Source organism: Pseudophryne corroboree, chromosome 4 (assembly GCF_028390025.1).
Source record: "Pseudophryne corroboree isolate aPseCor3 chromosome 4, aPseCor3.hap2, whole genome shotgun sequence".
NCBI lineage: Eukaryota > Metazoa > Chordata > Amphibia > Anura > Myobatrachidae > Pseudophryne > Pseudophryne corroboree.
The window spans coordinates 775,561,402-775,589,324 of record NC_086447.1 but is presented as its reverse complement, the minus strand read 5'-3'; the positions used below and the strand labels follow the sequence as shown (position 1 = coordinate 775,589,324).

The 27,923-nt window shown below is 44.3% G+C and overlaps 1 protein-coding gene across 1 annotated transcript in view; it reads right to left on the bottom strand.

Annotated features, from left to right (window-relative positions):
* The window catches only part of KCNH1 (potassium voltage-gated channel subfamily H member 1), a 966,177-nt gene that overhangs the window by 509,144 nt on the left and 429,110 nt on the right, over positions 1-27,923 (bottom strand). The window contains exon 9 of the mRNA XM_063918272.1: positions 19,434-19,686. Within this exon, the coding sequence (XP_063774342.1) occupies positions 19,434-19,686 (253 nt within the window). The remainder of the gene's footprint in view (positions 1-19,433; positions 19,687-27,923) is intronic.

Genomic DNA, 27,923 nt, shown 5'->3' with positions numbered 1-27,923 from the left:
ACTGTCTCTCTCTGTATTATATGGCGTCACTGATTCTCTCTGTATTATATGGCGTTACTGATTCTCTCTGTATTATATGGCGTCACTGGCACTCTCTATTATATGGCGTCATTGACGCTCTCTGTATTATATGGCGTCACTGACGCTCTCTGTATTATATGGCATCACTGACGCTCTCTGTATTATATGGCGTCACTAATGCTCTCTGTATTATATGGCGTCACTGGCACTCTCTGTATTATATGGCATCACTGATTCTCTCTGTATTATATGGCGTTACTGATTCTCTCTGTATTATATGGCGTCACTGATTCTCTCTGTATTATATGGCGTCACTGGCGCTCTCTGTATTATATGGCGTCACTGGCGCTCTCTGTATTATATGGCGTCACTGATTCTCTCTGTATTATATGGCGTTACTGATTCTCTCTGTATTATATGGCGTCACTGATTCTCTCTGTATTATATGGCGTCACTGACGCTTTCGGTATATGGCGTCACTGATTCTCTCTGTACAATATGGCGTCATAGATGCTCTCTGAATTATATTGCGTCACTGATGCTCTCTGTATTATGTGGCGTCACTGACGCTCTCTGTATTATGTGGCGTCACAGATGCTCTCTGTATTATATAGCATCACTGATGCTCTCGGTATTATATGGCATCACTGGTGCTCTCTGTATTTTATGGCGTCACTGACGCTCTCTGTATTATGTGGTGTCACAGATGCTCTCTGTATTATATAGCATCACGGATGCTCTCGGTATTATATGGCGTCACTGGTGCTCTCTGTATTATATGGCGTCACTGACGCTCTCTGTATTATGTGGTGTCACAGATGCTCTCTCTATTATATAGCATCACTGATGCTCTCTGTATTATATGGTAGTCACTGGTGCTCTCTGTATTATATGGCGTCACTGACGCTTTCGGTATATGTCGTCACTGATTCTCTCTGTACTATATGGCGTCATAGATGCTCTCTGTATTATATTGCGTCAGTGAAGCCCTCTGTATTATGTAGTGGTCACTGATGCTCTGTGTTGGGTGAGTTAGTGTAGTACAGGCAGCAATATTTACCTTTTGAGTTTTGAGACGGGTGTGGTATGTTAGGTAGATTAGATTTAGGTCGACTGTGTCTAGGTCGACCACTATTGGTCGACATGGTTTCCAGGTCAACAGGGACTCTAGGTCGACGTGTACTAGGTCGACATGAGTTTTTTTACTTTTTTTGTGTGATTTTCTCTGTACAGTGACCGGGAACCCCAATTAGTGCACCATGTCCCCTAGCATGGCTCTCTTCGCTCGCCATGTTTCGGGCAAGGTGCCTCACTCCGCTACCACTGTGCTCGGAACAGGTTACCGTTCCCAATTGTAGGCCACGTGGATCGTAAAGTATGAAAAAGTTTTAAAAAATTAAGAAAAAAAATCTGAAAAACTCATGGTGACCTTTTGTCATGTCGACCTAGAGTCCCTGCCGACCTAGATACCATGTTGACCTACTTACTGTCGACCAATACTGGTCAACCTACTTACTGTCGACCTAAAGACCAGATCCCCTTGAGACAGTGCTGACCGCAATGTTACATTTAAAGAGAATACACCCTGGAATCACAGAATAAGTGCATCAGATGCTGGCACCTTCATTTAATACCCTCACTTAAAAACATCACAATGTAATTGTCTTTATGCAAGGTAACCACTATCTACAGGGAAAGGGGGGCGCAGCCCAGACTTACCAGTGGCCTGAACACTGAGGACTAGGCTGTCCTCCTTTCTGCAACCACCTCAACTTAAGCTGCTGCTGCCACCAGACACTTACGTAGTTTGTTTGAAACAAGTAAGTGTGCATATAGCGCGCCAACTACATAGAACTGCTGCAACGCCCAGTCCACATATTCTGCAGTCCAGCTACACATGATCGACGCAAACGCCAATACAGTAGTTCAGGAACAATGGTAAGAAGGGGTTTTTCCTACTTGCCACAAAAGGGACTCCATAGAATAGAAAGAACACTTGACTGGTATGTTCACGCAGCTTTCTATTTTGTTACCCTGTATGACCAGCACTCACAGCTGCCGATGAGTTAAAGCTGCTGTCCTCACTACTGCAATTTACAGTACTTCAGGAAACTGCTGTGATCTTTTTCGGGTGAATGGCTCAACCCTAGAATACTGTAAATGCAGGTTAAGCGCTTTGTATGCCATTAAACATACCTGGACCCTATATTCATTGCTTAAGATGGCTGAAATTTTTTGAGATTAAAAGATCTATTTTTTACCACTTTTATGACCAAGTTTTATTTTATTTGTTTAATGCAGTATGATGTCATAGATTTGTTATTACTGTTTGCATTTAAATTGTAAAATGTTATAAACATACATATGTTGTACTCATTACTGTATCTGACATATTTCATTTTCAGTCACGTTAACAATCGGCATTTACTTTTATAGACTCACATTACACTGTTGATTTAAGGCAATTGAGGTGACTGTAGAAAGGTACTAGCCACAGTCCATAACTCAGACCACACCCCCTTTTCAGACCACATCCCCACAGCACTGGTCATGTCCCCCACATCACTAGTCACACCCCCTGCGGCAGCACAAAATAGGCCCTTCAGAAATTTCAGCTCCAGGCCCATGTGGACCTTAATCTGGCACTGCCTCTCCCACTGGCCGTTTGCTGGCAGTTTTTAATGGGGTGGGTTCCCTCACAGCGGATACAAACATGCCGAAAACGACACCTGAACCCTAGGGTACATTGACTATTATTGAAGGCATAACATTTGCCTGAACAATTCTTACCCACCATCCATCTGTTACTGGAATTACCTCGCTTCTCAGCCAGACCCTCTAAACCACTTTTAAGAGGTTGGGTAACATCTACAAAAATCTCCACATCTTTTTTTACCAAAATCTATGATTTCCTTGCCATTCTGTTTTCTACGAAACTCCTCATCATAGGACCTCCATGCTGTTCCGCGCCCAGATCGGGCCAATTCGTGGAGCAAATACATATATTTAATTATATTCATGTGCTCCTGAGGCCTAGATTTTAAATAACAAGCTGCAAAGATAAGCATGCCCTTCTGCCAATTAAAGTAAGACTTATAAGCCTCCTCACCTATACCTGATTTCTTTCTAGCCACCTCTAATGCTTTTTTCACTTTACTAGTTAAAGCAAACATATTCACAAATTTGCCCTGTCTAATCCGCTCCCTAATTCTGGGCCGTATCCCTCTCAACACCGCATTATTAGCACATTGCAAAGAATCCTGGGGACCCTCCTCCGAGGACATGCTGGAGCTACTGTGTCTGCACCTCCTTTTATGTCTTTCTTTGCAACCACTGCACCTGCTATCAAATGAAGATGAGGACTCGGAGGAAGAAGTGGATGAATCCCTATGACTTCTGCGCCTATGCTTACGTTTTTGTGACGCTTTTTTCTTGCATGGTTTTTCCTTAACTGCGCCCATATTACCTGAGCTAACCACTGCATAATTTTGACATGCTGCAGGGTGCACATCCGACTCACCATAAAGAACTCCCTCGTCCAGGGCAGACTCTACCACAGCTGCCGATTCCCCAGAATCCTCCTGTACTTCAGGGGCTGCAAAGGACTCCGCTGGAGAAATGCAAGGAGAAACATCTACCAGAAACTCATTAGTATTCATATTGCCCCTATTACTTCCACCCGTTCTGGCCTGTGAAACAGCAGCCCCTAAATCACAAACGCCATTCCCCTGCAAACCGGAGGGATTCTGTTCCCCCCAAAAATTCCTTTCAAACGCACCGCATCAGCGTATGTCCTCCCCGGCACTGTGTCCCTCATACTATGTACCTCAGGGGCCCCTTTTTTACCCCTAATATCACCAGTGGCGGGCCTTCCTTGCTGCCTTCCAGCATTTCTCATACCCGATGTACCCGCGCGCTGGCTCGCTACAACCGTGTCAACCCCGTTATCTTTTGAACTAACCGGACCCCTGTTAATTACTCTGTTAGGTGCTCCCTCTCCTTGCACCAACACTTGTAACCTTGTTACTCTTTCATTTTGCTCACCTCTAAAAAGAACAGTACTGCGCCGACCACCTCTGGCAGCCACGGACCCCCGCGGGCCCACGGGGCGACCGCGGCGTACCTCCGGCACACGCACTCCTGAGGTAACTCCCCGGGATCCCCGGGATGTTACTATTCTCCTCAACACCCTGCTCCGCGACTCCACCATAGCACCGACACTTCGCGACATTGTATTAACGGTAACTGGTTCCGTAGAATCGATTCCCACCGCTCGAGTTGAACCAACAGCTCGTGACACAGACGCGCTGCTGACCCGGCCTCTGCGTGACGCAGCTTCGCCTGCCAAAGGCCTCTCAGGCGGTCGAGCCCGACCCCTGGCGGCGGTATTACCAACATTATTCCTAGCCTGACTCCGTACTTGTGCTGACAGCTGCTGTCCCCTCCCTAACTCTAAAACAGCAGCGTCCCATTCCCCGCTTTCAATCAAACGGACAGGAGGACGCACAGCACGACTGGGACTCGGCATGTTAGAAGATAGAAAAGATAGATAAGAAAGAGTCAAAGAACAAAAAGGGGGGGGTGAAAGGATAAAGATTAGTAAAGATTGAAAAGAAATAAGAAGAAAAATACCACAATTCACAAATAATATGCAGTTCAGTACAAAACAAAACGCAGAGCACTTCACTGTTCAATTTTCTCTGAGGAAAAGAGGGAGAACCTATTCAGTCCTCTCCTTATAAGGGCTAAGCCCCTCCCATCACTAGATTCCTCAGTCAACTCATAGGCCCACTGTTACCATGGATACCTCCACTTATCACAGCTGCTTCATTCAGCCTGCTATTCAGAATTTTATGTCACTACAGCCATATAAAATGTCCTCCGTTCTCTTTATGGCACACACCGCAATGGCTCTTAAACATTATGCCACACACTGTAATGCCCATAACACAATATGCCACGCACCGTAATGCCCCTGACACATTATGCCACACACCATAATGCCTGTGACACATTATGCCAGACACTGCAATGCCTATACATTTTGCCACACACCACAATGCCCCTGATACATTACACTACATACCGCAATGCCGTGATACAGTATACCACACACAGTATTGCCTATGACACATTATGCCACACACTGCAATGCCCGTTATACATTGTGCCACACACCATAATGTCCGTGATACATTATGCCACACACCGCAATGCCCATTACACATTATGCCCCACAGTAAGGTTTCTAATCACTTTTAAATTACCTGCACATTGCCAGGGGTTTCATGCTCATGGTTCCATGCCTTTGCCAGGGGTGTAAGGCTGTGCTGGGTATCATGCTCATTGCCAGGGTGTAATGCATGTTGCCAGGGGTTTCATGTGCTGAGTGTGTAATGCACGTTGCCAAGGGGTTTTCATGCTCATTGCCATATGCGCTCCCAGGTTCCGGCACTTTCCTGGCTCTGTCAGACGCTATAGGTCAAGTATGACCTCTAGCATCTGTCTCCTCCATGGCGGCGGCCATTTTGGGAGGGACATTTAGCATACTGACATGTGGACGGCTAGTCTGAATGTAAATTGGCATTGAATCAGTGGCTGTGCCCCGCAGCCCTGCGCCTCCAAGCCTCCTCAGTGGCTGCAGGGGCTGTAGTTAAGCCACTGCTCCTTTCCTTTTTAGGAAAGCTCTCTACGGCCCTGCTGAGCGGTACAAACCTAACTTCTTCTTTAGCGTGCAACTGGGCCAAATGTTGCCTAGATGCAGCCGTGCAAATGCAGGAAAAAAAAAAATTTGTCCTTAAAGGAAACTGAAGCCAGGCCTTGGCCCTTTCACACCTTCCCCTTTATACAAGGAATAATGGCCCTCATTCCGAGTTGTTCGCTCGCTAGCAGATTTTAGCATCATTGCACACGCTAGGCCGCCGCCCTCTGGGAGTGTATCTTAGCTTAGCAGAATTGCGAACGAAAGATTAGCAGAATTGCAAATAAATAGTTCTTAGCAGTTTCTGAGTAGCTCGAGACTTACTCCTACACTGCGATCAGCTCAGCCCGTTTCGTTCCTGGTTTGACGTCACAAACACGCCCTGCGTTTGACCAGCCCCTCCCCCGTTTCTCCAGACACTCCTGCGTTTTATCCTGGCACGCCTGCGTTTTTCCGCACACTCCCAGAAAACGGTCAGTTTCCGCCCAGAAACACCCACTTCCTGTCAATCACACTCCGATCACTTCAGCTATGAAAATTCTTCGTTCGGACGTGAGTAAATCTACTAAGTTTTGTGCTAAAATACTTAGCGCATGCGTGCTGCGTACCATGCGCATGCGCATTTTTGCCTTAATCGCTCCGTTGCAAAAATCGGCAACGAGCGAACAACTCGGAATAACCCCCAATGTTTAGTATGAGCTAAAACAGGACACATAGGGCCTGATTCAGAGGTGTACACAATGCCTATAGTTATGGAGTAGAGTGATTATTGCCCAACTGCGGATGCGTTTCTGTCGCACTGTGGTGTGCCAAGGTATCTTAGCGATGCTGCTCAGTGAGGCGTTCTCTGCAAAGTGATTGACAGTCATGGACCATTTTGGGGTGCTTACAGTGATTGGCAGCAGAAATGCAGGCACACAGATGTGTCCTTATCTAACGTTGTGCATCTTGGCATGCGAATCATGGGAGATCAAGTGTATGCATATGCTTGCACCCGCAATCCATACACATTACATGTAAAGCTGCGGGTCCAAAAATATGAGTCTCTGGGAGGGTGGTGGAGCCGTGGATAATGTGGGTGGAGCTACAGCAGGGGTGGGGCATCAATTAGTGGGGCATTGTGTGACAGGGAGAGGCAGAAGGTGACAAGGAGAGGCAGAGGGTGATGATCAGAGGATGAAAGGCAGAGACTACTAGGGAGAGGCAGACGATGATGAGCAGAGGGTGACAGGCAGAAGCAGAGGGTGACGGGTCACTATCACCTTTCTAGCTATTTTATGATATCTACTTAATGCATTACCATTCAACTATGTTCCTCTTAGCTGATAGTGAAAAACACAATCCTGCTCACTGCAGACACACACACACACACACACACACACACACCATCTACACAAACACATACCATCCACAAATACATACATTATTTTTCTACCTTTATATTCTCCCTCTCAAGACATCCCTTCTCCAGGCCCCACATCCAGAATACAGAAAACAAATAAACCAATGAGTGGCGGAGGATCCAGCTTCCTCTGCAAGGATCTCGGTACACGCATTGGGAAAACTAGAGAACACCCAGCACAGACAAAGTGGTGACAGCAGGGGCATTTCAAATCCAGCACGCCTCCCATAGAGGTGTATAAGCAATAATAAGCAATAATTTATCTACCATAATAACAGGAAATGTGCCCAGCCTTGCATTTTACTGAGTATGCTTCCAAGTAAGGCTACCATCAAGGGGGGACTGTTGCGCGTGCTGTCCCGGGCCCGGGCAGAAAAGAGGGCCTGGATGGCAACTGTGTGAATTAGCGCTAATGTCTCCAGCTACATGTAACTGATGCACCAACAGGCAGCCATGCACTCGAAGAGAGTGAGACAACTCTGGGCCCTGTAACATTTCAAATTCGGCGCCGGCTCTGAGCAAATTGGAATTTGCAGACAGGCAGCCAATCAAGAGTGGCCCCTCCTAATTGGCTGTCGGTCCGCTAGCTCCAATTAGCTTTCACCTGGCGCCGAATTTGAAATGTTGCAGTGCCCAGATTTGTGACTCTTCCCACCCCCTAAACAACTGCAACACGCCTTCGTTTTCACAATCGGAAACTCTCACTGTCCCCCTGATGGCAGCACTGTCAATCACTGACAGTCTGCTGCCGTCCTGCTTCCTATGTCGCAGAACCCATTCCTGCCTATGCGCAAAGTACTGAACATCAGTCCTTTGCAACGATGGGCGCAGGTGCGACCGCACTAGAATGAGGACCAATAACCTTTGGTCCGTGAGGTGTGACTAGCTTGTAAGTGTTGTCAAATTTAAATTTCGCTACCACTTTTTGATCAGTGCCGAGGGCTAGCACTTGGTCTCAGCGCCGGCTGCCACTGTCTGTCGTCCCTCTGCTCACACAGTGCAAATGTATGTCATACCAACTAATACCGGCACACTAATTGGTCTTCTGTATATATATATATATATATATATATATATACTGTATATGTTCAACTTCTGCAGTTCTGTAATTCCTACTGCAAAAACATATCCATGCCAGTAATTTCACTACCACTGACATTGTGTGGGTCTGGGGAACATGTAAAGATCTGCATACAACACTCCAGATGAAGAGATACACTTTTTTTTTCTTTAGACTTAAGATGGCCATACACCTGCAGAGTTAGGGGGAGATTCAAATGTTTGAAAATGTCTAGTAGACAGAAAAAAACAGACACCCAACCGACTTTTCAAACATTGAAATCTCCCCCTTAGTGTCAAATCTGGCTGGTTGGAATGAAAATCTGGTAATGGATGAGAGCAAATGAAAATTGACCATTTGCTCCCAAACACTGGAAAACAGACAAAAATGATCAATCACGCAAATTGGTTAAATCCACGTCCATTTTTGTCAGTTTTACGGCATTTAGGAGCAAATGGCCAACTGACATTTGCGCTCATTCATTACCAGGTTTTCATTCCAACCATCCAGATCTGACAATAAATCATTAGGTGTATGGGCAGCATCAGAGCCGGCCCTAACCAATATGATGCCCTAGGCAAGATTTTGGCTGGTGCTATTTTCACCGCCGTGAAATTCCAACTCTGAACCTGCACTGTTTTCCCCGCACCATCACCCCTCACCCATAGCAGTCCTCATGTTTGTGCTCCTATCCCCTATATTTTAAATAGGAACAGTGCGCACATTCGTAGCACAGCCCAAAAAGGTGCGTGTTCTTGCCGGGAAGAGCATGGCCACACAAAAGTACACAGTATTGCAACTTTATTCACATTATATCATGCGCTAGTGTGCCTTATTCACGTTACATCACACATCACACTTTACCTTATATACGTTACTCCTCATAGTAGTGCCCCTTATTCACATTACATCACACTGAATTGCTCCTTATTCACATTACACCACACCACATTGCTCTTTAGTCACATTACACCACACAGCAGTGGCCTTTCTATATGGTACGCCCCATAGTAGAGCACTTTATACACATAATACCACACAGTAATGCCCCTTACACATATGACACACATTATTGTCCTTATAAACATAATGCGCCTTGCACATTATGCCAACCTTTATTAATGCCCTTACACACATAATGTACCTTACACATATGCAGCACATTGTTAATGCCCTTATAAACATAATGACACACATAATGTCCCTTACACATATGCCACACATTATTAATGCCCTTATACACATGATGACACACATAGTGCACCTTACACATATGCTGCACATTATTAATGTATTTATACACATGACACACATAATGTCCCTTACATATATGCCGAATATGACCTCTGCCTGTGCTTGGATACAGATGTGTACTCATACATCTTGCCTTAATACGCCACGAAGCAGGAGATGCCTGGCGTGAATCAGTTGGCAGCTCTAGTCCAGCTCTACTAACATTGGGCACCTTTTTTGCCGAAAATGCGTCTTATTTGCATTGCTATGTGACTAGGATGCACAAGCAGCATGCCTATATTCTGTGTGCGACTGTGGTTGTATCTGCATACGAAATGCTACGTTACAGTGATTTCCAGGAATACACTGTAACAAAGCACTTCATATGCAGATACAGCTGCAGTAACACACAGTATATAGGCATGCTGCATATCATTTTAATCAGCAGAAGCTGATAGTGCCTCTAGGCATTTGTCTAGATTGCCTATGCCTAGGGCCGGCTCTGGGCAGCATAAAAGATGCAATCTGCTAGTGATTGTACTGTAAGTAGTGATGTGCACCGGAAATTTTTCGCGTTTTGTGTTTTGGTTTTGGGTTCGGTTCCGCGGCCGTGTTTTGGATTCGGACGCGTTTTGGCAAAACCTCACCGGAAATTTTTTTGTCGGATTCGGGTGTGTTTTGGATTCGGGTGTTTTTTTCAAAATACCCTAAACAACAGCTTAAATCATAGAATTTGGGTGTCATTTTGATCCCATAGTATTATTAACCTCAATAACCATAATTTCCACTCATTTCCAGTCTATTCTGAACACCTCACACCTCACAATATTATTTTTAGTCCTAAAATTTGCACCGAGGTCCCTAGATGGCTAAGCTAAGCGACACAAGTGGCCGACACAAACACCTGGCCCATCTAGGAGTGGCACTGCAGTGTCAGGCAGGATGGCCCTTCAAAAAAATACTCCCCAAACAGCACATGATGCAAAGAAAAAAAGAGGCGCACCAAGGTGGCTGTGTGACTAAGCTAAGCGACACAAGTGGCCGACACAAACACCTGTCCCATCTAGGAGTGGCACTGCAGTGTCAGGCAGGATGGCCCTTCAAAAAAATTGTCCCCAAACAGCATATGATGCAAAGAAAAATTAAAGAAAAAAGAGGTGCAAGATGGAATTGTCCTTGGGCCCTCCCACCCACCCTTATGTTGTATAAACAGGACATGCACACTTTAACGAACCCATCATTTCAGTGACAGGGTCTGCCACACGACTGTGACTGAAATGACTGGTTGGTTTGGGCCCCCACCAAAAAAGAAGCAATCAATCTCTCCTTGCACAAACTGTCTCTACAGAGGCAAGATGTCCACCTCATCATCATCCTCCGATTCCTCACCCTTTTCACTGTGTACATCCCCCTCCTCACAGATTATTAATTCGTCCCCACTGGAATCCACCATCTCAGGTCCCCGTGTACTTTCTGGAGGCAATTGCTGCTGGTGAATGTCTCCACGGAGGAATTGATTATAATTCATTTTAATGAACATCATCTTCTCCACATTTTCTGGAAGTAACCTCGTACGCCGATTGCTGACAAGGTGAGCGGCTGCACTAAACACTCTTTCGGAGTACACACTGGAGGGAGGGCAACTTAGGTAGAATAAAGCCAGTTTCTGCAAGGGCCTCCAAATTGCCTCTTTTTCCTGCCAGTATACGTACGGACTGTCTGACGTGCCTACTTGGATGCGGTCACTCATATAATCCTCCACCATTCTTTCAATGGTGAGAGAATCATATGCAGTGACAGTAGACGACATGTCAGTAATCGTTGGCAGGTCCTTCAGTCCGGACCAGATGTCAGCACTCGCTCCAGACTGCCCTGCATCACCGCCAGCGGGTGGGCTCGGAATTCTTAGCCTTTTCCTCGCACCCCCAGTTGCGGGAGAATGGGAAGGAGGAGATGGTGACGGGTCACGTTCCGCTTGACTTGACAATTTTCTCACCAGCAGGTCTTTGAACTTCTGCAGACTTGTGTCTGCCGGAAAGAGAAATACAACGTAGGTTTTAAATCTAGGATCGAGCACGGTGGCCAAAATATAGTGCTCTGATTTCAACAGATTGACCACCCGTGAATCCTGGTTAAGCGAATTAAGGGCTCCATCCACAAGTCCCACATGCCTAGCGGAATCGCTCTGTTTTAGCTCCTCCTTCAATGTCTCCAGCTTCTTCTGCAAAAGCCTGATGAGGGGAATGACCTGACTCAGGCTGGCAGTGTCTGAACTGACTTCACGTGTGGCAAGTTCAAAGGGTTGCAGAACCTTGCACAACGTTGAAATCATTCTCCACTGCGCTTGAGTCAGGTGCATTCCACCTCCTTTGCCTATATCGTGGCCAGATGTGTAGGCTTGAATGGCCTTTTGCTGCTCCTCCATCCTCTGAAGCATATAGAGGGTTGAATTCCACCTCGTTACCACCTCTTGCTTCAGATGATGGCAGGGCAGGTTCAGGAATGTTTGGTGGTGCTCCAGTCTTCTGTACGCGGTGCCTGAATGCCGAAAGTGGCACGCAATTCTTTGGGCCACCGACAGCATCTCTTGCACGCCCCTGTCGTTTTTTAAATAATTCTGCACCACCAAATTCAGCAGCAGTAGGCGTTATACTCAAGGATGCATCGGAGGAATCCCAGGCAGGAGAGGACTCGTCAGACTTGACAGTGACATGGCCTGCAGGACTATTGGCGTTCCTGGGTAAGGAGGAAATTGACACTGAGGGAGTTGGTGGTGTGGTTTGCAGGAGCTTGGTTACAAGATGAAGGGATTTAGTGGTCAGTGGACTGCTTCCGCTGTCACCCAGAGTTTTTGAACATCTCACTGACTTATGATGAATGCGCTGCAGGTGACGTATAAGGGAGGATGTTCCGAGGTGGTTAACGTCCTTACCCCTACTTATTACAGCTTGACAAAGGCAACACACAGCTTGACACCTGTTGTCCGCATTTGTGTTGAAATAATTCCACACCGAAGAGGTGATTTTTTTTTGTATTTTGACCAGGCATGTCAAGGGCCATATTCCTCCTACGGACAACAGGTGTCTCCCCGGGTGCCTGACTTAAACAAACCACCTCACCATCAGAATCCTCCTTGTCAATTTCCTCCCCAGCGCCAGCAACACCCATATCCTCATCCTGGTGTACTTCAACAGTGACATCTTCAATTTGACTATCAGGAACTGGACTGCGGGTGCTCCTTCCAGCACTTGCAGGGGGCATGCAAATGGTGGAAGGCGCAAGCTCTTCCCGTCCAGTGTTGGGAAGGTCAGGCATCGCAACCGACACAATTGGACTCTCCTTGGGGATTTGTGATTTTGAAGAACGCACAGTTCTTTGCTGTGCTTTTGCCAGCTTAAGTCTTTTCTTTTTTCTAGCAAGAGGATGAGTGCTTCCATCCTCATTTGAAGCTGAACCACTAGCCATGAACATAGGCCAGGGCCTCAGCCGTTCCTTGCCACTCCGTGTCGTAAATGGCATATTGGCAAGTTTACGCTTCTCCTCAGATGCTTTTAATTTTGATTTTTGGGTCATTTTACTGAACTTTTGTGTTTTGGATTTTACATGCTCTCTGCTATGACATTGGGCATCGGCCTTGGCAGACGACGTTGATGGCATTTCATCGTCTCGGCTATGACTAGTGGCAGCAGCTTCAGCACGAGGTGGAAGTGGATCTTGATCTTTCCCTTTAACCTCCACATTTTTGTTCTCCATTTTTTAATGTGTGGAATTATATGCCAGTATCAATAGCAATGGCCTACTACTATATTTACTGCGCAAAACTAAAATGCACCACAGGTATACAATGTAGATGGATAGTATACTTAATGGATGACGAGTGACGACACAGAGGTAGGTACACAGCAGTGGCCTACCGTACTGCTATATATAGTATACTAGTGGACACTGTCAGCAAACTGCTAAACTAGTCTAAAAAAATGCACCACAGGTATACAATGTAGATGGATAGTATACTTAATGGATGACGAGTGATGACACAGAGGTAGGTACAGCAGTGGCCTACCGTACTGCTATATATAGTATACTGGTGGACACTGTCAGCAAACTGCAAAACTAAAATGCACCACAGGTATAGAATGTAGATGGATAGTATATTTAATGGATGACGAGTGTTGACACAGAGGTAGGTACAGCAGTGGCCTACCGTACTGCTATAAGTATATATATATAGTATACTGGTGGACACTGTCAGCAAACTGCAAAACTGTCTAAAATGCACCACAGGTATAGAATGTAGATGGATAGTATACTTAATGGATGACGAGTGACGACACAGAGGTAGGTACACAGCAGTGGCCTACCGTACTGCTATATATAGTATACTGGTGGATACTGTCAGCAAACTGCAAAACTGTCTAAAATGCACCACAGGTATAGAATGTAGATGGATAGTATACTTAATGGATGATGAGTGATGACACAGAGGTAGGTACAGCAGTGGCCTACCGTACTGCTATATATAGTATACTGGTGGACACTGTCAGCAAACTGCTAAACTAGTCTAAAAAAATGCACCACAGGTATACAATGTAGATGGATAGTATACTTAATGGATGACGAGTGACGACACAGAGGTAGGTACAGCAGTGGCCTACCGTACTGCTATATATAGTATACTGGTGGACACTGTCAGCAAACTGCTAAACTAGTCTAAAATGCACCACAGGTATACAATGCAGATGGATAGTATACTTAATGGATGACGAGTAACGACACAGAGGTAGGTACAGCAGTGCACTCTGCACTGTACTACTCCTATATAATATTAATTATACTGGTGGTCCCCAGTCCCCACAATAAAGCAGCACACTGTGAGCACAGATATGGAGTGTTTTTCAGGCAGACAACGTATACTGGTGGTCACTGTCAGCAAAACTCTGCACTGTACTCCTGCTATAGCTGCTCCCCAGTCCCCACAATTAAGCAGTGTGAGCACTCAGCACAGATATATCATGCAGCACACTGAGCACAGATATGGTATGGAGCGTTTTTTTCAGGCAGAGAACGGATAAAAACTGGTGGTCACTTATCAGCAAAACTCTGCACTGCACTCCTCCTAACAGCTGCTCCCCAATCCTCCCCACAAATAAGAAATAAAGTAAACCAATCAACTTCTACAATAAACGGAGAGGACGCCAGCCACGTCCTCTCCCTATCATCTCCAATGCACGAGTGAAAATGGCGGCGACGCGCGGCTGCTTATATAGAATCCGAATCTCGCGAGAATCCTACAGCGGGATGATGACGTTCGGGGGCGCTCGGGTTAGCCGAGCAAGGCGGGAAGATTCTAACCTGCCTCGGACCCGTGTGAAAAAGGTGAAGTTCGGGGGGGTTCGGTTTCGGAGAAACCGAACCCGCTCATCACTAACTGTAAGTAACCAAATGGAAATTGTTTTGGGTAGAAAAATAACAGTCTGTAACGATGTACTGGTACACACAACTATAAAATATATGTCTCCATATACCTGCTGTCACAATGCATCTCCGGCCCATTCATCTGCCTGTTCTGGCACAGAAGAACATCTGTTTACATGTGCTCTATTTCTATTTCTAGGTGTATACCGTCAATATTACTAGCTTAGCTTTTACCTAAACATTTGTAAATATAATATTATTAAAATTTTGGCTTACACCTACAACTAAGCCAAGACCATCAAATTCCGGTGTAATAAGGAAAGGAAGATGCTGATGGATGCACCAGAGAGATGGTTATGAAGAATGGCTCAGCTGAACGACATACTGTAGGAAGCTATTCAGAGTTGGTTACAGATTTTGTTCTCTCAGCAAAATCTTCGATCATATACTCACATGCTGGGGGCCACCCAGCACATTGGCAAGGCATCCCAGCATGTGTGGTGCAGTCCTGCCATGAGTTCACAATTTAATTGCGAAACACATCTAATAGAGGTCCACCCCAGCCTGCATAGTCTGGCTGCGGAGGCAGGGGCACCATCGCCATGTTTCCATATGCAGGTTTCCCGATCACCTCCCCCAAATGCCACGTCGCCACCCACGGACGCCATTCACCTGTCAATCACCATGCGATCGCATCCTTCCATGTGATTGCATGGTGAAGGGTCACGCATGCGCACTATGGGGCAGATGTATTAACCTGGAGAAGGCATAAGGAAGTGATAAAGCAGTGATAAGTGCAAGGTGATAAACGCACCAGCCAATCAGCTCAAATATGCAAATTGACAGTTAGGAGCTGACTGGCTGATGTGTTTATCACCTTGCACTTATCACCGCTTTATTACTTCCTTATGTCTTCTCCAGGTTAATACATCTGCCCCATTGTCCGCTGCGCATGCAAATGCAGCATCTGCTCCCATCTCTGAATAAGGCCCATAGGCAGCAGGATCTTCAAAACCGCTATTTTTCCTAACTTTCCATTTGAATTGTTTTTGGCTGACATATTAAACACCTAAGATGTTGGGTAGATATTACTTTTAAAAGCCAGTAGCCCTAAGCATTGCGTAGTAAGTAAGAAATAAAATACACACGCAACATAGGAGAAATGATTCAATTTAAAAATGTGACAATATAAGAAATTAAAACTTCTTGGCAAATAGTAATGTAAAATGTGTAATATTGGAACTATTGAGCACAATCAGAGAATAAAGGGGTACAAGTGACGCAGCACACAACAAGCAACAATCAATGAAAACAGGTAAAACAGCACTGAACAGATACAGTACTAGAATGTAACCGCATTTTAAGCGTTTTAAATTGCTTAAGGTTTTTATTAACAACAATATCAAAACATGCAGAGCCTTTAACAATACAGCACTGTCTCTAACAATTTGAGAGGAGTGTTCAAAGAAATCCTTTTATGTGTAATCCAGCAATATTTGACAACTGAACTATCCCTTAGCACTCATTGCCATATTACTGTTGTCAGCATTTTCTTTTAGCAACCATTTTCGTGGTCCAGTTGTCAGAATTGTCCCTTAGCAACTACTGCTATGGTGCAGTTGTCAGCACTTTCTTTCAGCAACCGTTACCAAGGTGAAGTTGACAAAATATTCCTTAGCAACCTTTGTCATGGTACAGTTGTCAGCACCTCCCCCTTCTGTAATACACTGTGGGGGTGATTAAGACCTGATGGCTGGGTTGCTAAAATTGTTGTCCTGCAATCATATAGTCGCCGCCTAAGGGGAGTGTATATTCGCCGTGCAAGTGTGCGATCGCTTGTGTACGCCGAGCTGCTAAAAATCCCTCAGTCAGCGGACAGCTGCAAATATGTTCACACTTTGCTCACCAGTGAATTATTTTTACCACTGTGTGCAGTCTGTGCGCAGCCCAGGACTTACTCCTACAGTGCGAGGAGAACAGGCTGATCGGGGCCGGAGCTGACGTCACACACCCTCCCAGAAAACGCTTGGGAATGCCTGCATTTTCCCTGGCACTCCTAGAAAACGGTCAGTTACCACCCTCAAATGGCCTCTTCCTGTCAATCAGCATGCGAATGGCTGTGTGACCGGACTTTTCGCACCAGTCTGTCACTGACCGGTGATGCCTGTTGTTGTTTGCCAACGCGCGTGCACATTGCAGCGCATACGCATCCGCAATCTATTGCTGATCACCCGCTGTGCAAAAAGGCACAGCAGCGGTCAGGTCTGAATCACCCCCAGTGTCAACTGGCTGTCAACCTGTCTGCTGCATTCCATTTAAAAAAACATCACAAGGACACATTATACTACTGTATATAAATACATTTTGGCTGACCACATTAAAAAATATACAGTACTGTAAATAGGCAACTTCTTGTTGGTCAGTGCAGATACATGCATGTACAGATATTACCTGTTACAGAGCTGATGTATAAACTCAGCTGTGGTACTGTATGTTCTGAAATTATTTAATTTAGATTTTTGAGTCAAGATAAATAAATATCTTCCAGCAAAGTCTATTTGAAATCTCAGATTACTAGTGCATTGGAGGGCTGGCAATTTTTGCCCTACTGCCGGGAAAATACCTGTGAATGTCCCAAATATATTGGCACGCCATCCTCTGGTTACCAATAGTGGCCTACAGTATGATTAGATTGTCTGTTGTGTCTCTTAAATATTAAATGTATAGGAGAATGTAAACTAACACAGATGGAAACATAGGATGTAGATCGTAGATTTAGTCTGACCTCATATTTTTGACATTTGTATACCAAATATGCTCAAATGTGTTATACAGTGCCTTGCTAAATATTCACCCCCTTTGCATTTTTCATGTTTTGTTGCCTCACATGGATTGTTTTGAATTAAAATGGATTGTTTGACGCTTTGCATCATTTCATTCACAGAACATGCCTACAAGATTTTTTTTATTATTGTGAAGCAAACAACAAATAGGACAAAATAACAGAAAACTTCAGCATGCATAACTATTCACCCCCCTAAAGTCAGTACTTTGTAGAGTCACCTTTTGCCGCAATTACAGCTGCAAGTCGCTTTGAATAAGTCTCTATGAGCTTGTCACATCTTGCCACTGGGATTTTTGTCCATTCCTCAAGGCAAAACTGCTCCAGCTCCTTCATGTTGGATGGTTACCGCTTGTGAACAGCAATCTTCAAGTCTGACCACAGATTCTCAATTGGATTGAGATCTGGGCTTTGACTAGGCCATTCCAACACATTTAAATGTTTCCCCTTAAACCACTTGAGTTTTGCTTTAGCAGTATTCTTTGGGTCATTGTCCTGCTGGAAGGTCAACCTCCGTCCCAGTCTCAAATTACAGGCAGACTGAAACAGGTTTTGCTCAAGAATATCCCTGTATTTAGCACCATCCATCTTTCCCTCGACTCGAAATAGTTTCCCAGTCCCAGACCAATGGTTTTCTTGGGGTGATGGGATGTGTGGGTTTGCGCAGACACAGCGTTTTCCTTGGTGGCCGAAAAGCTAAATTTTAGTCTCATCTGACCAGAGCACCTTCCTCCATACATTTGGGGAGTCATCCACATGCCTTTTGGCAAACTCAAAACGTGCCTTCTTATTTTCAACACTAAGTAATGGCTTTTTTCTGGCCACTCTTCCATAAAGTCCAGCTCTATGGAGTGTACGGCTTATTGTGGTCACATGCGCAGATACACCAGTCTCTGCTCTGGAACTCTGCAGCTCCTTCAGGGTTACCCTTGGTCTCTGTGCTGTCTCTCTGATTAATGCCCTCCATGCCCGGTCTGTGAGTTTTGGTGGCCGGCCCTCTCTTGGCAGGTTTGTTGTGGTACCATGTACTTTCCATTTGAAGATAATGGATTTGATGGTGCTCCGGGGGATCATCAAAGATTTGGATATTTTTTTTTATAACCCAACCCTGACTTGTAATTCTCAACAACTTTGTCCCTGACTTGTTTGGACAGCTCCTTGGTCTTCATGGTGTGATCATCAATGCGATGCGATCGCGTCCTCTGGGACCACGCATGCGCAGAATGGGTCCTGTACATGCACACTGGCCAAAAATTTGGGAATATGCAATCACATCGCACCAACAATCCAACCTGAATATGGCCCTTAGCTCTCTATTGGTGGCTCACATCTGTATAACCGGGTGCGGGGGGTGCGGCCCGCACCCAGGTGTGATGCCTGGAAGGGGTGACACCAATCTGTGGGCTCCTCCACAGTGACAGGAGCCAGTTGCTGCAGTGTGAAAGTCTGCTACAGCACCTGGCTCCTGTCATAGAAGAGGAGCCGACAGCGCTGCAGACAGTCTCCGGGGGCAGCCCAGCACAGCCCAGCATCTCCGGAGATGCTGGGCACGCCCCCAGAGTGACAATCCTGTGAGGCCAGGCCCCTTTATTTGTGGCCACTCCCCTTTTGCCACGAGCACGCATATCAAGGTTGCCGGTGATGCCTCTGTGTAGAACCATAAGTAGTTTGGGGGTAATTGCTCTCTTGCCCTTTTTACTAATCCTTCTCTGTGTGATAAACAATCCAAGAAAGAGACAGAAACAACCACGAGACTTACCCAGAATAGCAACCACTTCATCATCCTGGATAACTTCCAAAGAGCCAGACACCACAAAGCAGAGTGTGTCTATGCTCTCCCCTGCATGGTATATCAAATCCCCTGGGGCACAGTGCACAGTCTGGAACTCCATGGCGAGCGCCCTCAGGCAGCCATCACTGGCTAAGCGGAATGCCGGATGCTCCTTGAAAACTTTGCGGTTAAGGTGGACACAGATATCCGCTCGCATGTCTTTAGGACAGATCTGCAGAACCTGAAAGGGGGAAAAAATGGCCATATAAGTGTATGTTACCAGGGTATGTTTCCTTCCCATCAGCCCAGCATTCTTAGTAAGGCCATGTATCACTTTTTAAAATATATTGCGTTATATTTTCTAGTGTTTCTTGGCTGCGGGGAGGGGATCTAATGCTGCAAAAATGGCAATATCTTATTTTCTGTTGGGAAATGTTTCAAATACTCATTCATTATAATATTGTATTTAATTGCAAATGTAGTGAGAGAGATAAAGTACCAACCAATCAGCTCCTAAATGACATTTTAAAGGCTGTGCTTTAAAAATAAAGGAGCTGATTAGTTTGTACTTTATCTCTCTCCATTGTATCTCTCTCCAAGGTTTGATACACCTCTCCTTACAAGCAGATGTTTATTAAAATTAATGTTTATTAAAATTCTGCATCCAAACATCTATTGAAATAACGACCACTTATTAAAATAGATTTTTTTTAAATTGTTAGTTGATAGAAAAGAATACTGAAAATAAGTGTAAAGTAAATCAATCCCACATCATTTTTACATTTTAAAACAGATTTAAATGTCTGTAACAAATACAAGTAAGAATATTTTGATTGTATCATAGCTGGACAGAAACATACAGTAATACTTAGAATAAAACATATTTAGGAAGGTGCCAGTTGTAGATGTACAGTATTTTATAGCCTTCAGGGCGTAAGAGTTTTTGTTGTTTACTGTACAGAAGTTAGGAAAACTTTTTTCATCAACAAACTGCCTTTGGGCTCAAGCATGTGAAGCAAGTAATAATAACATATATTACTATTATGCAATGCTACGTTCTGTGACTCTGGGGTTATGGGGGTAATTCAGACCTGATCGTAGCAGCAATTTTTTTAGCAGTTGGGCAAAACCATGGGGGTAATTCCAAGTTGATCGCAGCAGGATTTTTGTTAGCAATTGGGCAAAACCATGGCCCTCATTCCGAGTTGTTCGCTCGGTATTTTTCATCGCATCGCAGTGAAAATCCGCTTAGTACGCATGCGCAATGTTCGCACTGCGACTGCGCCAAGTAACTTTACTATGTAGAAAGTAATTTTACTCACGGCTTTTTCTTCGCTCCAGCGAACGTAATGTGATTGACAGGAAATGGGTGTTACTGGGCGGAAACACGGCGTTTCAGGGGCGTGTGGCTGAAAACGCTACCGTTTCCGGGAAAAACGCAGGAGTGGCCGGAGAAACGGTGGGAGTGCCTGGGCGAACGCTGGGTGTGTTTGTGACGTCAACCAGGAACGACAAGCACTGAACTGATCGCACAGGCAGAGTAAGTCTGGAGCTACTCTGAAACTGCTAAGTAGTTAGTAATCGCATTATTGCGAATACATCGGTCGCAATTTTAAGAAGCTAAGATTCACTCCCAGTAGGCGGCGGCTTAGCGTGTGTAACTCTGCTAAATTCGCCTTGCGACCGATCAACTCGGAATGAGGGCCCATGTGCACTGCAGGGGGGCAGATATAACATGTGCAGAGAGAGTTAGATTTGGGTGGGATGTGTTCAATCTGCAATCTAAATTGCAGTGTAAAAATAAAGCAGCCAGTATTTACCCTGCACAGAAATAAAATAACCCACCCAAATCTAACTCTTTCTGCACATGTTATATCTGCCTACCCTGCAGTGCACATGGTTTTGCCCAATTGCTATCAAAAATCCTGCTGCGATCAACTTGGAATTACCCCCCATGTGCACTGCAGGTGTGGCAGGTATAACATATGCAGAGAGCGTTACTGTAGATTTGGGTGGGTTATTTTGTTTCTATGCAGAGTAAATACTGCCTGCGTGCGAACGGGTCGGAATGACCCCCATTATCCGGTTGCTCCAGAAAAATTGATGTAAGCACTGTTTACTGATACAAAATGTAAGTTTTCCCCTTATTTCCATTCCTATTTCATTTATGTGAAAAATTATTGTTTTGCAAATAAAAACTTTGAAGAATTTTTGTTTGAAGCTACTTTTTTTTTAACTGGCTGTGGCACTGGAGAAACGATTTTAATACTGAGAATCCCATTGATTCCATCAGATTTCCCATTCAATTTTAAAAGAGTCCAATTCCCAGTAAGAGTCTGTTTTGGCATGACAATAAATAAAGCACAGGGACAGATACTTAACGCAGCTGAAGTTGACCTAGGTGGAGAATGTTTTTCTCATGGACAACTTTACATGGCCCTTTCGCGTGTCATATCAAAACAAAATCTTTTCGTGTTGATGTCAGGAGGAAAGATGACTAATGTTATCTACAAGGAAATCTTATAAGACCTTGGTTAAAAAGTCTATCATCGTAAATTCAAATTTGGTCCAGTGCGAAGCCAGGGCAGGTCGCTGGTTTTGTATAGTTTGTCAATAACTTCAGCTAACCAGAGCTGTGGAATTTTATGGCACAATACGAATAAACAATGATGAAGATGATGATGTACATTTCTGGGTTTTATACATTTCAGATGCAATTAGACTAGACCTATTATTTATTATTTGGGATAAGCCCTCTAAATGAATGTAACTGGCTTATTTGCATATTGGCTTTTACAAGTAACTTAGAAATGTACCAACCATTTTATTGTTACATTTGTTTTTATACAGCATCATATGCTAAGCAGAGTTACCTATACTCCACTGATGTGCATATGTAAGGATGAAAACTCTGTCTCAACCCAAGATAGTCTACTAAAGCATTTGCTCCAAAAGCTGCTGAGTAACTGGCAATTCCGTCCCCTAGGAGTGGCTTTTATGCACATTGCCACTTCATAATAGCTTATATAAAAACTGAAAATGGTGCCAATTGTAACGTTTAGTAAAAAATGAACAAACATAGGTCTTTTCCCCAAAAAAATCCAAATATGGTCAATGCATTTATCACCTCAGGTATAAATATAGGTGCACTGATAGTGGCAACTGGCAACATTATAGTTCATGTAATTCAATATGATCGAAAATTTTCCATAATTTTAAATCATGTGTAAAGCATACAAGAAAATGTACTGTATGTAGATAAAATGTTGCTGCTGTGACTACGGTTTATATTTACTAAAGTGTGGGTTTATAGGCATGAAGGCATTGGTGTTTCTATAATGGGTGCAATGTGTGCGGTGCACACTGGCCCCTGTGTCCAGGGGGGGGGGGGGGGGGGCCACACCGCACACACTGCATCCATTGTAATACTTGGACAATGGTAAAAAACAAAGAAGCGCTGTCATTGAAAGTATTATACAATTTATTAAAGATATATATATATGATAATCACAAAAATAAAACCTGGTATCCTGTAATTTGATAACACAGCATATATAGTATAGCAAGCATCAATACTTATTAGTAGCAGCAAATGATGGACATATTAACAAAATCCCCTAAAACGATATAACCACCTGTGCTTCAGATGGTAATATAGCACTTGTAATTAAAAAAAGGCTCCTTGCTGGGAGCTCCACATGTGGGTTAATTAGACGTATAGGCTCATAAGATGATTTTATGGATTTAAAAGTCCATCCGTGGTGTGAATATAAACAGTTCACCTTTGTTTTGTCCACTTTATAATATCTGCTCCCAATACTTATTCCGTATTTTAGAAAAGGCTTTTTACGGGTGATTTTAATTAGCACAATTCCGTGCACAGCACAATGACATTTAAGCATGGAACGCTATTTTGACAGTCTCGTATTGTGCTTACCCCAGCCTCTGCTGATTGCAATTATTCGGTATTTCCTTTGAAAATGTTGGGCGCCGGCTGCCCACGCCGCTTGACTGCGGCACCGAAGGGATGAAATAAAGCAGAATGTATTGGTGAACTGAACGCTCGGAACCGCTCACTTGCAGTGATATAGCGGGAGCCGTCAGAGACGTGCCTGTAGCTGGAGCCGTTCGAAGACGTGCTTGTAGTCTCTGGTGGTGGAGAGAAGCAGGATACCAGACAGGATACTGGGAGGAATGCTTGACGCGTTTCTCAGCCTCAATCCTGGGGCTGTTTCATCAGACTTCTGATGAAACAGCCCCAGGATTGAGGCTGAGAAACGCGTCAAGCATTCCTCCCAGTATCCTGTCTGGTATCCTGCTTCTCTCCACCACCAGAGACTACAAGCACGTCTTCGAACGGCTCCAGCTACAGGCACGTCTCTGACGGCTCCCGCTATATCACTGCAAGTGAGCGGTTCCGAGCGTTCAGTTCACCAATACATTCTGCTTTATTTCATCCCTTCGGTGCCGCAGTCAAGCGGCGTGGGCAGCCGGCGCCCAACATTTTCAAAGGAAATACCGAATAATTGCAATCAGCAGAGGCTGGGGTAAGCACAATACGAGACTGTCAAAATAGCGTTCCATGCTTAAATGTCATTGTGCTGTGCACGGAATTGTGCTAATTAAAATCACCCGTAAAAAGCCTTTTCTAAAATACGGAATAAGTATTGGGAGCAGATATTATAAAGTGGACAAAACAAAGGTGAACTGTTTATATTCACACCACGGATGGACTTTTAAATCCATAAAATCATCTTATGAGCCTATACGTCTAATTAACCCACATGTGGAGCTCCCAGCAAGGAGCCTTTTTTTAATTACAAGTGCTATATTACCATCTGAAGCACAGGTGGTTATATCGTTTTAGGGGATTTTGTTAATACGTCCATCATTTGCTGCTACTAATAAGTATTGATGCTTGCTATACTATATATGCTGTGTTATCAAATTACAGGATACCAGGTTTTATTTTTGTGATTATCATATATATATATTTTTAATAAATTGTATAATACTTTCAATGACAGCGCTTCTTTGTTTTTTACCATTGTCCATGATTTTTTGAGGTTCAGCACCTCAAATTGAGAAGCTGCAGTCAATGTAAAGTATAGTTGTCTCATAGCCAATTTTACTAGCGCTCACTTGTTTTATTTTTTCCATTGTAATACTTACCTTTCTGGAGTCCAGCATCGGGCGCTGCGTTCGTGACGGAAATTGCGCAGTAGCCAAATTGGTCTCCGGATCATGTTTCCGGAGACCTGCGCATGCGCAGTAGACTCCGGCACAATGCTGGAGTCTACAGCGCAGTACAGAGGAGGGGGCCCACCAGGAGGTGCACACAGGCTCCATCTTCTGTTGAAACGCCCCTGCATGAAGATGTTGCCCATAGCAACCAATTAGATTCTACTTATTTATCTAGCACCTTCTATAAGAAAATAGGTAGAATCTGATTGGTTGCTATGGGCAACATCTCCCCTTCTGTATAACCACACTTTAGTAAATATACCCCAGAGTGTCTTCATAATCCACATTTAGCAATGGGCTTTCCTGGCTAAGATGCTATATTACATGGTGAGGTGGTGGACATGTTCTAATGTTCTATTAATAGCTTAAGTATTGGCTAAAGATAGACTGGAAGGCCATTTTCACAATCCTGAATATTATACGGAAGGATGGTGTCCCAGTATTAGACTGTGGACTGGTGACTGCTCATTAGAGGGGTCCAGTAGGGAAAGGCAGTGGACGGGATCCCAATATTCAAAATACCGACATCGGGATCCGGACTGCAAAGAAGCTGACAAGGGTGAGCAAGGGGTGCTATACCCTCTCCCCTACCCCCCAACCCTACCCTCCCTACCTTGCTGCCTAACCCTAACCTCCCCCTTAGTGCGTAACCCTCACCTTCCCCCCTTAGTACCTAACCTTCTCCCCGTAAGTGCTGAAACCTAACCTCCCGTCCCCACTGCCTAAACCGAACCCTCCCGGGCCACAACCTAACCCTAACCATTGGTGGGGGATGCCTAACCCTAACCCTCCTGTTGCTCAGCCTAACCATAACCCTCCCCCCTCAGCCTAAACCTAACCCACCCCCACTCCCTGCGTGCGGCTTACCTCTTCATAGGTGCGGTGTAAGGATGTTTGGCATCTCGGCTATCGGGATTCCGACGCAGGGATGTCTACCTATTCTCGATCCGTGTGTCGGCATTTCAAATAGTCTCGGGATTCCGGCGTTGGTAATCTGACTGCAGGGATACTGGCAGGCGGGATCCTTACTGCATCCCCATTAGAGACCCTCACTGTTTTAGCGCATGTTCATTAAAGCCTCAAATGACTTTCCAAGCTCCACATACTGGGCGGGATTCAAATCTTGCAGATCCCCTCCCGCCCCCATCGCACCCGCCGGCAGTATTCAAATGTTACTGCCGATGGGCGCGATATCAGCATTTCAGCTCGCCACCCCCTGGGGTGGTGAGCTGAAATGCACGAAAAGTGACCCGTTTGGACGCCCAAACGGGACTTTATGCGATCGCGCCCATGACTTTAGGCGGGTTTAGCTGCTTTACGCGGCTAAACGCGTCTCTTATGGGCGCGATCAGCGCAATAACAGGGGGCCATAGAATATCGCCCAGAGATTTCCCGTCAGTTTAGACGGGAGATCGGGGGCAATAAAAGATTTGAATCCCGCCCACTGTATGTTACAAAAAGCAGAATGGTGGCCTTGTGAAAAATGAACCCCTCAGTTCTGAACTCCATAGTTACCGCACTCCTTGTCATGGTCTGACTCTAAAACATCAAATAGTTTGTATAAAATAAAAAAATCACCATTATTTATTTATTGAGTCACAAGATCAGTTGTCCTGTTGTGGCTTTGTGTAACAGAAAAAACGTGAACATTTTATGGAAGTAAACAAAACTTTACTATGAGTTTATATTAGGGACATGTACACTACAGACATTATTCGCTGCCAAGACCAATAACTTATATACAATGATAGAACCATCACACAGCAAATAGCTTGTGGAATATAAATAAGAAGAGGCCTTTCAAAGAATAATTTATATTTCAGCAAGCCATAATCCAAATGAATTATTTATCCATTAAGAGTCACAGATAGAGTGACATATTCCCAGAGTCACTCTATGTAATGCAGTTATCCCAGGGGTTGTTACTAATGTGGTTATCAAAGGACTAATCAATATACTAGCTCCCCTGGAGAGGAAATATTATTGATTGCCTAATGTATTACCCTTAAAATAAATAAATAAATAAAATATTGGATTCCTGGAAGAAGGGGATCATATGAATAATGGTAGGAACACCTCTTGCCATAGCAAGTAATAAACATGTATCCTGACTGAGGCAATTTACCGAAACAGGCACATTACTTCCTGTCCAAGAAGCAAACTCATTATTCAAGTCAGTGGCATGAAAACATCCAGTATACACCTATCTACGTTCTGTGCGCTTCATACAAAACAAGCAGCAATTTGATACATTAAGTGCTTTATTCAAATGTGCGTGACTAGTAAAAGAAAGTGGAGGCAGTCTCTGCTGGCTAGTGCTGGCGGCAACACTACAGAAATGCACAACACCCATCGGCCTTACACATTCATATTTAAGGGGAGCAATAATACATACAGGAAATGAGCGAGGTTTTTATTTTCTTCTGACATTTTTACAGTTACTGAAAGAAGCCAACAAATGGAAGCCATATTCTCATGGCAGCCACTTGTTTATGCCTGACTACATCCATTAATGACCCTGCATAAAAAAGTAAATGTCCCAAAGGGCAGGCTTCTAATATATCTCCACACATTCATTTTACATTATTCTATTTCCCTTTTTTTTTGCAATGTGTTTTTCATATATATAATTTATTTATGCTAACATACCGCAGTAGCATAAGTGCCGCACCATTGCCAGCTTTATGTATATGCATATACATACATACTATGTGTGCATGTATATATATATACATACATACAGTGTATATATATATATATATATATATATATATATATATATGTCAGAGGCAGAACTCTGGGAGGCAACGGAGTCACCTGCCGCCGGGCTCCTGCTTTGAAGGGGGGCACCTCTCCTCCTGTTCCGTGTGTTCAGCGACATTAATCAATTAAGTTAATTGACAGCAGCCGGTATCTCTTCCGTAGCCGACTTCCCCACTAGTCACTACACCTTACAAATCACACCCTCTTTATTATAGATATACTGGAAGCAGACACCTTACTGATGAAGCTATTTGCTCCTATAAAGGAAACATGAGAATTCTAAGTATATGAAGTTATTTCTCTGACGATTACAAGTAACTTCATATAGTTAGAATTCTCATACTTCCTATGTAATAGCAGATATCTCCATCAGTAAGGTGCATGCTACCAGTGTAATAGGTTGTGGGTTCTAATTCTGGATATGTCACTTGCAAATTAATTGTCAGAGAAATAATCAGCATTGGGAGGGAC